General features: G+C 40.9%; 1 protein-coding gene across 1 annotated transcript in view; it reads left to right on the plus strand.

Annotated features, from left to right (window-relative positions):
* Positions 1-14,676, plus strand: part of STK32A (serine/threonine kinase 32A) — a 97,262-nt gene that overhangs the window by 71,800 nt on the left and 10,786 nt on the right. Inside the window, exons 5-8 of the mRNA XM_047102272.1 lie at positions 2,557-2,654; positions 7,364-7,480; positions 10,181-10,306; positions 11,766-11,894. Coding sequence (XP_046958228.1) covers positions 2,557-2,654; positions 7,364-7,480; positions 10,181-10,306; positions 11,766-11,894 — 470 coding nt within the window. The remainder of the gene's footprint in view (positions 1-2,556; positions 2,655-7,363; positions 7,481-10,180; positions 10,307-11,765; positions 11,895-14,676) is intronic.

The raw sequence follows: 14,676 nt of genomic DNA on the forward strand, positions 1-14,676 counted from the left end.
TTATTATTGTTATATTTTCACATTTTTCGTTATTCCAGTTACATATAATCCTGACTAAAGATGTGTCATAAGGATCTGACTTTGGTTTTTGTTAGATCATTACATTAAATAATTGTTTTGAGACAACATATCAAATAAGACCCTTTCATATTGATTTATAGTATGTTCATCATGAACTAAATATCCTTATATACTAGTGTCTACATTATGTGGTTTTCAAATCTTAATTGTAGCTTTATAATAATATTGAATACATGAGATGCAGGTCTATGTCTTTGTTTTCAGAAAACCTTTATTACTCACAGATTTTTTTGGTAGATGAAATTTAGACTATGTTTTATAAGTTTCACTCATTATTTCTATTGCATTACATTTATGGATTAGGTTTTGGGCCCTTGCTTCTTCTTTATTTCTTGACCGAGAATCTAATATCTAGGTGTTCTAAAACCTGAAAACCAAATAATGGAAATCCAGATAGCAAATAGACACATTAAAATGTGTTCAGGCTTGTTAGTAGTCAGGAGGTTGCCAATTTAAACCACAATGAAAGATCAGTACACACTTAGTAGACTAGCAGAATTCAAAAAGTCAGCTAACACCAAGTGTGGGTAAGGACGCTGAGCAAAAAAAAAAAACCAAACCAAAACAAAACAAAAACCCTCTCAATCACTGCTGGTCACGGTGTTAATTGGTACTACCACCGGGTTAAATATGTGAAGATGTGTATCCTATCCCCAGCATCTCCCCCTGCAGGAATGTACCCTACAGATGTGTGGACTTTAAGGAGTCTTACACGTATAGGAATGTTCATGGCAGCGTTGTTCATAACACTCCCAAGTTGAAAACACCCAGATGTTAGGTATTCTCTTAGCACAATGGCCTATTTATCCCTCAGAGTTCTCTGCTACTTCTCTGAGATGCCTGTGGCTTGTCACCCAGGGGAGTATCTGACATGACAACTATGAGGTACTGATAAGGGAAAGGGGAAATAAAGCCCATTCCATCCAGGGGCGGGGTCGGGGGGGGGGGGACTGTGGGGTCAGGGTCATTGTCTCCTGAACTGCATGGAGACCTAGGACTTGCAGGAAGGATGCATTCACGCGTGGGAGATGAATTTACGAGGGAATGAGGTCTGCCTAGTTCTGCTACCACAGGCTCTTCCCATTAGGGTCAGTCCTGGGCCTCGTGACGTCAACATTCTGTCCACAGGATTTGGCTTGGGACTTGAGTACCTGGGTAGGTCAGCCCCGGTGCAGGCCTCATGTCACACCGGTTTCCTTTGTCCAGAGGCAACACCTTACTACCAGAGGCTCGGGTCAGCTGTGTATAGCTTTTGACAAGTAAAATCCCCATTCCTATGAACGTTTGCCTCTCCAGAATGGGCACTGATGTTTGGAGCACTTTCTAGGTGCCAGGCACTGAACTGAGATTTTGGCATCTCATTTAATCTCTCACCTCTAGAAAGATCTCCTGCTTATTATTCTGACCTTGCTGATGAGGATTTCTCAAGTTCAGGCAGCTGACTCGTTCAAGGTCAGAACAAGTGGTAAAGGCAGGTTTTGAACCCAGACAAGCATGGCTCCAGAGCTAATAATTACCACCATTGCTTGTTTACTTGACTCGTCATTATTTTTTCAACACGTTTTGTTGAGTGACTCTGCATGCCAGGTTCAATATGACACTAGAAATGTAGCGGTGAGCAAGCCACTCTTGCTTTGTGCCTCATCCCTCACGAGTTAGGTGTGTTCCTGGAAGAGTATGGAGAAGGTCCACAGTGTGTCAAAGCGCTTAGAGAATGTATAACTAACTAGTCTACGGCCATACCACCCTGAATGCGCCTGATCTCGTCTGATCTCGGAAGCTAAGCAGGGTCTGGCCTGGTTAGTACTTGGATGGGAGAATGCATAACTAGGGGGTCACCAATGGGGGCCAAAATTGACTGTAGCTTTGCTTTGTTGTTGAAAGAGTCCTTTCAAACAACCATGTTACTAAGTGTGAGTTTCACACCTAATGAAAAACCTTACATCGTCCAGAATGTCGGCCCCCTCTCTCCTGCTCCCTCATCATCTGTAATAGCAGGCTGTAAATGCCGTCCTTGTGTCTTGTAACGACTCTGAGATGCCGAGGTAATCCGACGTATGGTGCACCAAATTCTAAGTGCATTTGCAGAAGTAATACAAATAAAGGTCCTTTAGTACCAACCTTCCAAATCAAGACAACAAATACCATCTTCTCGGCCGTTTGAATTTTAGCATCATCTGAACATTTGAGGCCTTATGGGATCCAATTTTTAATAGGTATATGATATAAACGAGAGCAGAATTTGCCCATCAAGGTCTGTGCTTGCCCGTATGTGGGTTGATGAATTAGTCTACTGAGACTAGGAAATTAGACATTTTTGCCTGCTGTGAGCAATCAAGCAGTGGATGATAAACATCCAAACAGTGTTTATTCCTTTATTTACCCTGGTAATGTGCCTTAGGAGGAACATGTTGGGAAAAGGGATCCGTTAATGGACCAGGGAATAAAACTGACCTGACTTCTCTGTGTTTTCAGCACCTGAGATGTTCAACTCCAGAAGAGAAACGGGCTATGCCTTTGCTGTTGACTGGTGGTCCCTGGGAGTGACGGCATATGAGCTCCTCAGAGGCCGGGTATGGGAGAATTGCAGTTTTCTTTGGTTCCTCTTCCGTCAAGTTTCCTTTTTAGAATGGAAGAATGGATTTTTTTTTTTTTTTTTTTTTTTTTTTTTTTGCTAAACTCAAGCAGTTTGTTTGCAGGGTGAAAGCATTATGCCATGTGATGCTTGGGACTTCTGCACATTCACTCTCCCACATATGGAACCAAGCATGTGAGTTAGTATTAAATGCAGATAAAATGAAATAATATGGATATTATAAACTGCCAGAGAGGGAAAATCAGTGCACCTCACTAAATAGCTTGTGTAAATATATTTGTTTGTTTAAAGAAAATCATCTGGTGTGACAGTACAGGACTCTAACATAGACATGCTTCCCTAAGGCAAGTGTGAATTATTAACACAACACAATGCATTCCCTGTCTTGTTGGTTCCTCTCTGTCATCAGGCCCCTGGGTTCTGAGTTCAGTGGAAAATGAGAGTGTTTCCTTTTAAAGAAGACTTTCCTTAAACTAGGAAAATGCCTAGAGAGAATTTTGCCAAGAGAATATTTTTTTCCTCCCTCCCATATCATATTACCTCTGTGGTACTTCCCTGTGATGTGCTGTATTAACGCTGTCAGATTCACTTTTCTTTTCTTTTCTTTTCTTTTCTTTTCTTTTCTTTTCTTTTCTTTTCTTTCTTCCTTTCTTTTGTTTTGGAAAGTTGAAGGAAAGTTACTATTAGATTATTGAATTTAAATCCACTCTGTCAAGTATTGCTCTGGTGAGTTTTTCAAGGCCTATCATTTTTTATGTTTTTATCTCTTCTATATTATTAAATTACAAATTCATGAAAGGTGAAACATGTACCTTATACAGTTTGGTATTAGTCCCAGTATTTAACTTTAGATAGATACATAACAGGTGTGTATTGAATGAATGGGGGAATAAGCCACTCCATATCAATCTTGCCACATTCTCAGAAAGAATCGTCATGTAGGCTACAGGTAATTATGTTTCAAAATGCAGCTAATCACATTTAATTGCAACTATCAACACAACTAAGCCACAGAGGAAGGGTGCTAAACAATGATTTCGTCTACATTTACAAATTCTTGTTTACAGAAAGATACATGCCTCAAAGATATGCTTGACATCTCCGTGGTTTCTGAACTTCATTGCAGTCTTGGTGAATGGGTGGGTCTCTTAACTATTAACCTGCTTGGTCTGCCTTTTCTGCCTTTGTGTTATCCTTGTTAGGTTCTGATGGGTACACACACAGTTTTACACTAATTGTACATCCTTAGCTGCAACTAACTCTATTGCTTTTGTACTCCTGAAATATGACTATAATCACACCTCATTTTCTCCCATCTAATGTTTTACCTTTGCCACCTTATGCATTCTTCATATTCTTGCTTTTATATGCTGCCAAAGAATTATTTCATATATCCTGTCATTGCATACTGTATTACTTTAATAGTATATGCTCCATTGATTTAGGGGTGTTCAGTGGATATAAATATTTACAGGTTTTGTAAATAGACTATAGGCTTCACCAGTGTAGAAATAATGTGTCTTATTCTTCACTGAATCCCCAGTGCCCAACAGAGGTGCTGCAACATCATGAGCATTCAATAAATATTTGGAAAATGAATAAATATACAATTCTGGTAGCTGATGAATTAACATGGATTTTAAATTTTTGAACTAGAAAAATAAGTTATTTTTTAGGCAAAGATGATGATTGACTATTTTTAATAAGTGGACAGACCATGAGGATGTTTTTTAATACTACCTTCAGTCACATGGCCTTCTAAAGTAAATGGAAAAAAAGCCCACTTAAACCAGTTAGTTGCCTGTGGCGTTCATCAGTTAATGTATTCATTTATCGAATCATGTTATGTTTCTAGCTGTCTGAGAAACAGTAAGTTTAGAAGGAGAAATGAAGAAAATTAGAAAAAAGAAAAGATGTATGTGCGCATGCATAGAATCCTGGAAGCCGAAGTGTGCCGAACGTGTCCCAGCTCTTAATGGTGTACATGGAATGAGTCACACGTAGTGACCCACATTGCCCTTGGCTAGCAAACAGCCAATAAGCATTGAGTATGGTGACCAGGTACCTAGCATTTCTTTTCTGAGATTGAGTTCCATGGGTTATTTCCACTATATTGTTACCAAGACAAATGAATTACCTATAGTCCTTTATTCAGTCTTGTGGGAAGAAAATACATACGACTGTGTATGTTTAGACCTTGGATAAAAGAAATAAAGTCTGGCCAGTCTCCTTTTTAGAGGTCAACTCCTAGCAGTCTGTGGTTCCCCAAGTAACTTGACGTTGATATACCATGTGCAGAGTTAAGCCTTTCTTCACATCACCTCTATCCATGACTCACCTTGCTGTTCACTATTGACATTGGTATCCACCCTTGTTACCCCATGTTCAAGAGTGATGAAAATCTCTCTCCTGCATTGTGTGTGATATGTGTTAGCTGCTTTGTGGAGAATTTTACCCATGTTATGTGATTCAGTTTTTCCAACAATCTCACGTGGAGGTTTATTTTACAGATAAAGGAGCTTCATCTTACAGACGAAGGAACTGAAACTCCAATTGAGTGCCTTAATTTAGCACTCAATTCCTTTTTGCCTTCAAAGCTCAAACACTGAATTACATTACCTTTTTTTTTCTGCCAAGTTTTTATTTAAATTCCAGTTAGTTAACATACAGCATAATATTAGCTTCGGGTATAGAATTTAGTGAATCACCACTTGTATACAACACCCAGTGCTCATCACGAGTGCACTCCTTAATATCCATCACGTATTTAACCCATCTCCCCACCCACCTGTCCTCCAGTAACCACCAATTTGTTCTCTGTAGTTGAGAGTTTGTTGCTGGGTTGCCATTCTTTTTTTACCCATTATCTTCATTTGTTTTGTTTCTTAAATTCCACATGAATGAAATCATATGGTATTTGTCTTTCTCTGACTTATTTCACTTAGCATGATACTCTCTGGCTCCATCCAAATCTTTGCGAATGGCATGATTTCATTCTTTTTGATGGCTGAGTAATATTCCTGTGTCTGTGTGTGTGTGTGTGTGTGTGTGTGTGTGTATACTACTTCTTTAGCCATTCATCACTCTGTGGACATTTGGGCTGTTTCCATAATTTGGCTATTGTTGATAATGCTGCTCTAAATATGTGGGTGCATGTATCCCTCCCAATTAGTACTTTTGTATCTTTTGGGTAAATACCTAATAGTGCTATTGCTGAGTCATAGGGTAGTCCTATTTTTAACTTTCTGAGGAAACTCCATACTGTTTTCCAGAGTGGCTGCCCCAGTTTCCACTCCCAGCAAAGTGTAAGAGGGTTCCCCTTTCTCTGCATCCTTGCCAACACCTGTTGTTTCCTGTATTGTTAATTTTAGCCATTTTAACTGGTGTGAAGGTATATCTCATTGCAGTTTTGATTTGTGTTTCCCTGATCATGAGTGATATGGAGTATCTTTTCATGTGTCTGTTAGCCATCTATAATTATGTTACTTTTTTTTTTTGAGAGAAAGAAAGAGCACACGAGCAAGGGGAGGGGCAGACAGGGGGAAAGAGAGACAGAATCTTTCTTAAGCAGGCTCCGTGGCTCTGTGCGGAGCCCAATGTGGGGCTCGCTCCTACAACCCTGGGATCGTGACCTAAGCCAAAATCAAGGGTCGGATGCTCAACTGACTGAGTCACCTAGGCACCCTCCCATTACATTACCTTTAAATACTGATTCATAACAGGAAAAAAATAAACTTCTATTTCTTCCAATTTGTTTCATAGGCCCACAACCACTTATTAAGTATCTTGAAAGGGCCAGGCACTTGATAAATATACATGTCCATATTAACTGTCCCATTGTTGGTTAATCTAATATGGCAATTTTGTCCATTCAACAAACATGTAATGAGCACCTGTTAGGTCCAATGGATACACATATGAGTATGGGATAATCTCTGGCCCTAAGTAGCTCACAGTTCGCATAAAAGATAAAATCCCACAAATCTAGTTTATGAAATAGAGAAATTTATAGGTAAAGACTGCCCTCTAGTGGACAGCTGTGAAAAATATGACAAAGCCACTGTTTTGATTTCTTTTCCCCCAAGTTAAATATATAGAAGAACTTGATTCTCTCAGAAGTGAAAGTACTTTGCCTTATCATAAAATTCCCTACCCCTCTCCTTGGAACTAGCAACTTATAGCACTATGGACGGAGGATGAAGCTCTGTGGGTAACATTCTATCTTGAACTTATTATTGATTCAAACAAGTGCAAGGAGATGCAGAGTAAAATGCTGGATCTCCTTATAATCAACATGTAAGGGACAATTTTTTTTAAGTTCCATTTACTGAACACTTTTCCCATGTTGTATGTAAATACTTGTATAAGTTACCTTACAAAACAGTCCCAAATTGGTATCTCAGAGGTGGATTTAGCGTACAGAAATGTTTCATTTGGCCCAATGGACTTAGCTACTTCTAAAAATTCTGAGATTTCACAAGAAACTATAGATTTCTGGTGTCTTTTTTTTTTTAAGAGAGCTGGCAACAGATCACATTTGCATATGAAAACAACAATCAGCTGGAAGGGATTAGAAAATGATACTGAGATTTTAGTCCTTGAAAATTTAGCTCAGAAACATTTGCAAAGCAACATTTTTTTCTTTCCCTATAAAAATGAAGACTCTTACTGCTTCTCTCCCCCAAGAGACCATACCATATTCGCTCCGGTGCGTCCAGCAAGGAAATCGCGCACATGTTTGAGACGGCTATTGTGACTTACCCTTCTGCCTGGTCACAGGAAATGGTGTCACTACTTAAGAAGGTAAGAAGGAGGACAGCATGACAAAAGGAAGTGGTAAAAAGAAGCATTCTTTCTGGTTGGAGGGAAGTTAGTCTGCAATACTGGAGGCGGTCATGACAATGTACATTTCTAGAGTGGGCTTTGCACCCAACAGCTTTCAAACACATGGTTTCATGAAGGCAACACAGGTGTCCTCTTGCTCAGCCATCTCAAACTCAACTATGTCCAAGATGAAGTCCCTGACCTCTGTCTCCTGGACTTTGTGTGATGTTCCCTTTCTCGGTGACTGGCCTCTGCATCCATCCAGTTATGGAAGCCAGAAACGAGAAATGGTCTATCTCATCTCCCCCGTTTCCAATTCATCGCTAAGTTCTGTAATCTGATTTTGTAAATATCTCTTGAATCTGTCACTTCTCTTTATCTCTACTGCTATCCCCCCAGTCCTACTGCCATCACGTCCTGCCTTATAACTGGTTTGTCCTGTACACTTTTGCACACTCCAGTCTGTTCTCCCCCCTGCCCCATAACGATCTGTTCAAAGCAAAATTAATTGTCTTCTCATTGTTCTCAGAAAAACGATCAGAATCGTTGGTATGCTATAAAGGTTCTAAAGCCTTTAAGCCACTCAAGCCTTATTTTGGACTTTTATTCCCCTTTTGACTACACATAAACTGCTTCAGCCTTCTTTTTCTCTTCTCCTTTTCCTCCCCCTCCTCACCAGCATCTGTCAATTTCTCACCACCAGACCTTTGCATTTGCTAGTCCCTCTGCCTGGAACAGTGCTCCCATCCCCAGCACTACCAGCTCCCTCCTTTATAAAAATCAGTGCTACTCACTGGGATTCATTGACTGGTTCAAGCTCATGCATTGCTTCCTACTGGTCCACAGGAAGTCCAGAAATTGAGAGAAGCCTTTAGAGACTGCTGTATCAGTTTGATACTGCTGATGCCTCTGAGTACATGGTCAGTGGACTCATCTCGAACAGGGTGTAACACAAGTCACAAGTTGTGCATGGTGTAACTCTGCATATTAGCCATGCACAGTAAGACCATGTATGGATCTCACTGGATTAGAAATTAAAACAAACAGAAATAATTGGCCCTTCTATACAGTTTGAGAAGCACAGCTTTAGACTTCAGCTTAAATATCACTTCCTCAAGCAGCTTTCCTCTGTTATAAGCTCACATAGCAATGTCTTTCCTTCATATCATTGTTTTTAATTTGAAACTATGCATTGCATGTGTGTGATTCTTGGGTTAATGATTATTGTCCTCTAAGCCACATGAGGAGGCAGCATGTCAGGCTTCTTCACCATGCTATCCTCGGCATCTAGCACAGAATCTGACAGGTGGGAAAATCTGGTACTTGAATATATGAGGTCCGTAGTGTCCGTCAGATTTTCCATGTTCATGGAAAAGATTAGTAGCAATTGTAGCAGCAGCTAAGTCATATGTATTGAATGATTATATGGAACAAAGAATGAGGAGCCCCAGAGGATGCACTTGGTTTTCTTCAAAGAGGGAAAATTACACAAGTCATGGCCAGTTAAGGACAAGAGCTTTGAGGGCTGAAGATTCATACTTGTACTTCTTGTCTTTGGGGTCAACTTCCCTGTTTTGGAATAGGGATATTGATAATGTCAAGAATAGTGGGGGCATTTTCCATAATCAGATTTTCCTCAGTTCCAAGAGAGCCCTCCTCACCCCACAATTACACCCTGATGATCCACAGCTATAGTCTCCAGGAATGTTCTCAAGGAGAACTGACGTTTCCCATTTGGGCCACAGGACTGATGTGATACTGGCTCTAAGTGGTTATGTGAGGGGAAAATCTTTAATCCCTGTTAGTGAAACCCAAAATTGTAAACAGTAACCTTGGTTGCATCTTTGTCACACCCAGTATATTTTTATTAATTATTAATATTAGCAGTTGCTATAATATTAATAGCAAGAATAATTGCTACTAATTATTAATAATTATTAATTGTTTGATGACGAATTAGCAATATGAACAGCTAAAACTTTTAGTAGGAAATGAATTTCATTTATAGAAATGCATGAGCATTCACCACCTAATAAGAACAGACCTTCTCTTAGGTACTTTGTGTACATGACTCATTTAATCCTAGCTACAACCTTATGAAATAGACAATTATCCCCTTCAATATATACTAAATGAAGATTGAGAGGACAAACTTGACCATAGTTAATAAAGTAGGGGAGTCAGGGGCACCTGGGTGGCTCAGTCGGTTGAGCTCCCGACTTGGGCTCAGGTCATGATCTCACAGTTTGTGGGTTCGAGCCCCACGTCGGGCTCTGTGCTGACAGCTTGGAGCCTGCTTCAGATTCTGTGTCTCCCTCTCTCTCTGCCCCTCCCCTGCTCATGCTTTGTCTCTGTTTCTCAAAAATAAATCAATGTAAAAACATTTTTTTTAATAAATAAAGTAGGGGAGTCAGGAATCAAAGGTATGATTGACTCAGTAGGACAGTCTATTTTCACTCATCACACTGCAAAAACCAACTTATAGCTTATTCTATTCATGCATTATCGCATTATTTATGTATGTATTACCTATACTATTTGTTTATAGGGTGAAGGAAGGGGGACGCTGCCTTGTTTCCTTCAGTTCTACACCTGAAACCTTTTTAAGAAGGAATTTGTATGATTTTTTGCCCCACTTTGACTTTCATGATGATCTTGATATTTGTATTCCGTTGGCAGCTACTTGAGCTGAATCCAGACCAACGATTCTCTCACTTGTCTGACGTTCAGAACTTCCCATATATGAATGACATGAACTGGGATGCAGTTTTGCAGAAGAGGCTTATTCCAGGTTTTATTCCTAATGTGAGTCAATCCTAACCAACCCATCACAACTCTCATTCAGTTACACACAGAGTCTCATTAGATAACCTCACCGGTGTCTGAAGACAGCCCCACTCCTGTCTTACAGATGAGAAGATGGTAAATGGGCCACCAAAGTTCATGTGGCTAGCAAGTGGCCAAGTGGGATTCTAACCCAGGTCTATCTGTGTCTGGAGTCCCAGCTCCTAACCATTTTTTGTGGCATGCTTCTACTGGAAGGAAGCTCTAGTCCTCCAAATAGTCATTCCCAGGAATTTTCTCGTTGAGGAAACAGTGTTTTCTCTGATTTCAAAGATATAGAAATTTGTGTCCATGGAGTTCTGTGAGTCACAGCATTGAAAATGTTGGATTTATTTTTACCATTCACCCCTCTTCCTTAGGTGGTTCTCTGCCACAGAGCCATACTTGTAAGCACTAATAGCCAAAGGGAAATAATTCCCACTGGATGACTACCTGGCTGAGGGACATCTGTGGCCTTCTGCAGACTGCTGGTAAAGCTGGAGTCCAGAAGCTTCGGCCACAGGGCCCACATGAGGCCTCTAGCTTCCCTCTTCTAGTCTAATTCTACACATTCAGTATCAGGTAGATCAGCAGGATAATGAACTCCTAAAGGGGACAGTTGAGACAGTTCAGAGTTTTCTGTTCAGCCCAAGGGAGGCGCAAGCTGTGGGCTTGTGGGGGTGTGATCTTTCATGTGCAAATAGAGGCATGGATGGGTGGGTCGGGTGAAGGTGCAGGGTGGGCGACACGAGTGGGCAGTGTGGTGGAGTTTTGGGGCAAGGAGTTGCTACCTCATGGAACAAGAGGGTAGGTCTAGATCTCACTTGGCCACGTTGCAGAATCTGGTAGGGGCAGGTGTACCTTGGCTGATGGACGTATGACACCATGGAGCTCTAGACCCATCTCCTGTTGCTTCCATTCTTCCTCCTGCACGCCACACCACAGCAATTAGCCATTGATGCTGCCTCAGGAGGGGTTCTACATATGATTCTCTGACTTTATTGTCAATCTGAATCACCTGGGGAGGTTGTTAAAAATGTACTTTCCTCAGCCTCATGTTCAGAAACGCTGACTCTGGAGGTCTGGCTGGGGAAATGAGAAGTTGGGCAAACAACTCAGGTGATTCTGATCTATGTGATCATTAGAACACACTTTGAGAAACCTAATTTACAAGCTCAAACTTTAGGAAGATAACTATTATTTGATCTCCTTTCTCACTCACTGAGGGCTCACGGGGAGTTTAGAAAATATACAAAATAGAAAATCAAAAAAGAGTATGAAAAACAATGCTGGCAATAAATTATCTGAAACCAAGGAGGAATCACAGCTCCTTATTCTTGGATGGCTCCATCAAAACTAGGTGTTATTCTTGCCATTTGTCCTGGTGTATTTGTAGAATGATACGGAATCAAAGGAGTGAGCCAACTTGTCTTTCTTGCAGAAAGGCAGGCTGAATTGCGACCCCACCTTTGAACTTGAAGAAATGATTTTGGAGTCCAAACCTCTTCACAAGAAAAAGAAGCGCCTGGCAAAGAAGGAGAAGGAGATGAGGAAATGTGAATCCTCTCAGGTAAGCAGGTCCCCGCCAGACTCAGAGTCATGGGACTCTTCCTGATGGCCATGGTTTGTGGGAGAGCTTCTGGTGGGAGGTCCCCTCAACATGCCCCGTTTCTGCTTTGTGAATGCACAGAGTCACTGAGCCCTGGGCCTTCTGAAATGGCAGGCAGGGGCAGCTGTGGGACCCAAGCCAAGCAGCAATGTTTCACTGCAGATTCTCTAGCTCTGTCATTAACTGTATTCGGTCATTGACCTCTTCAAACTCTCATTTCAAATTTTATAATTTCCTAGGGGAGCCTCCAATTGGCCAAGCCTCAATGAGGTGACTCCTCCTAAAATTACAGGCAAGGGGCTGGTTCTAAAGTACACATGTGACTGTTTGGGGCCCCCCTCCAACCTTAGAGGTGGTACCTGTTCTTTGCCACAAGCAAAATTTCATTATATCCGGCCAAGCAGAAGTGAAGAGTGTCTATTCACAGAAAAAATTGAATTCTTATGGAGGCTATGGCTGGATTTCAGGCTGTGTTAAAATTGTTTTGTGACTATATTATTCTCTGCTAGTTGGAGCTCAGATTTCAATGCAGTCACTTGCAGGGACTCAGGAGAATTTGAGACTCACATGTGGTTCTGTGTATTATAATGATGGTGAAGTAGTAAACATTCCCTTTGCATCTAATGGTCATCCATCTATCCATATACCCATCCATTCTTCCCCCTGCCTACCCACCACTCAGCTAATGGTCATCCATCCTTTCATCCATCCATTCATTTAGGCTGCTTTTGTTGAGTATATATTATCTACCAGGCCCACTGCACTGAAGATTATATGAATGAGACAGAATCCCTGCATTCAATGACATCCCTGTCCTCGAAGGTAGCTCTGCAAACAAATAAATATTCTCAATGTCCTTAATGTCTCCAGTCCTCCAGGGCCACTATATCCTGTAACAGCCAATCTACCAAAGTCCACATCCTTTCTGTTCACAGAATGGGCCTCTTGCCAAATGCCCACCTGTAAATATTTTCTGCAGCCCTCCAAGGAATGTTCAGCTCTGTCACAGATTCATCTTACTTGTTGCTTCGCCACACCTTCCTCCTAATGATCTGTTCTTCACATCATAACCAACTAGCTTCTCCAGACTTGCTCCTGCCTATGCACCTGTAGAGCTTGCCTATACAGGCTTCTCTGTGAACAGGCCGCCAAATGTAGCCAAGACCAAGAGAACATATCTATTACAAGTATTCTAAAGTTTCAGTGATGGCAGCAGTTTGTGAATAACCTTTGACCGTGCCTCACATGTTCTACCCGGTATGTCTACCTTTCCATCCATCCTTGTACTATGTCATTCTTGTCTTCGCTCAAAACCCTCTAACCACAAAGATCCTATAGGTATCTGACCCTCAATAACTACTGGTTTTGTCCTTCTTTAGGACCCTTGCTCTTCCCTTTTCCTTCAATGCTCTACTCTCAGCTCTTTACATAGGAGGTTTCTGAAGATAAGGTCGTTCACAACTGCTCTCTTTCTCAGCCCCTATTTCTAATCACTTCATGACATTAACGTAATTTATAAGTATTTATGTGTTTGTGTTTCTTTTTCTATCCCACTAAAATGAATTCTTCTTGTGGGAGAAGACCCGGTCTTACCCACCAGTGTCTTCATGGTAATGCCTTAAAAGAGTATTAATACAGTATAGATTCAATAAATAAGAGCATCGGGATACTGGAAGGAAAGAAAACTTTATAACTGGACAGTGAAAATTAGGCACTGCTGTTCTTAGAGTTACAAGGTCATGCTACCCCACCAGATATTCTTCCCGGAGCCACCTCTTATCCTAGTTCTTCCCCACACCCAGCCCCTGGAAGCCTCTGTCCTGATGGGAAAGGCTATAAGCCACTTACCCACAGTACAGAGCTTAGCATTTTCTAAAACCATGCAAAAGAAGGAAACTGTTTCCTCTTTCTTCCAGGCTTCACATCAACCTCAAAATCATTTACCAAGAAGTGGCTTTGCCTATAACAAAAACAGGCCCTTCCATCTCTAATCAGAGAAGTGTACATCCTCTTGGTCTTTTTGTTTTGTTTTAACGTTTATTTATTTTGAGAGAGAGAAAGAGGGAGTGCGATCTGGGGAGGGGCAGAGAGAGGGGGAGAGAGAATCCCAAGCAGGCTCTGCGTGGTCTGCACAGAGCCCAACACAGGGCTTGAAGTCACAAACCTTGAGATCGTGACCTCACCTAAAATCAAGAGTTAGGTCCTTAACAGACTGAGCCACCCAGGCGCCCCTTCATTTTGTTTTGTTTTTAAATTTTTATTGGGGTAAAATATGTATAACATCAAATTTCCCACTTTAACCATTTTTAAGTGTACGATTCAGTGGCATTAAGTACATCCGTGATGTTGTACAGCCACCACCACTATTTATTTCCATAAGTTTTTGTTACCTAAACCCCATTTGTTTTTTCTTTAATTTCTTTCAGCAATGTTTTGTACTTTTGAGAGTACAAAGTTTTCACCTTGGTTATACTTATTCCGAAGTATTTTATTCTTTTGAACACTATGGAAATTGAATTATTAACTTCCTTTTTGGATTGTTAATTACCGGTGTATAGAAACACAGCCAATTATTCTGTGTTGATTTGTTTACTGCAATTTTACTGAATTCATTTATCAGCTTTACAGTTTCCTTGTGGGTTCTATGGGACTTCCTCCCTCTAAGACCATGTCATCTGCAAATAAGGATAGCTTTACTCCTGCCTTTGCAGTTTGGATGCCTTCTTTCCTTTTCTTTCCTAAC

This window comes from Lynx rufus, unplaced genomic scaffold (assembly GCF_022079265.1).
Source record: "Lynx rufus isolate CCGP_SWC_20201006 ecotype Redwood Valley unplaced genomic scaffold, mLynRuf1.p SCAF_1, whole genome shotgun sequence".
Taxonomy (NCBI): domain Eukaryota; kingdom Metazoa; phylum Chordata; class Mammalia; order Carnivora; family Felidae; genus Lynx; species Lynx rufus.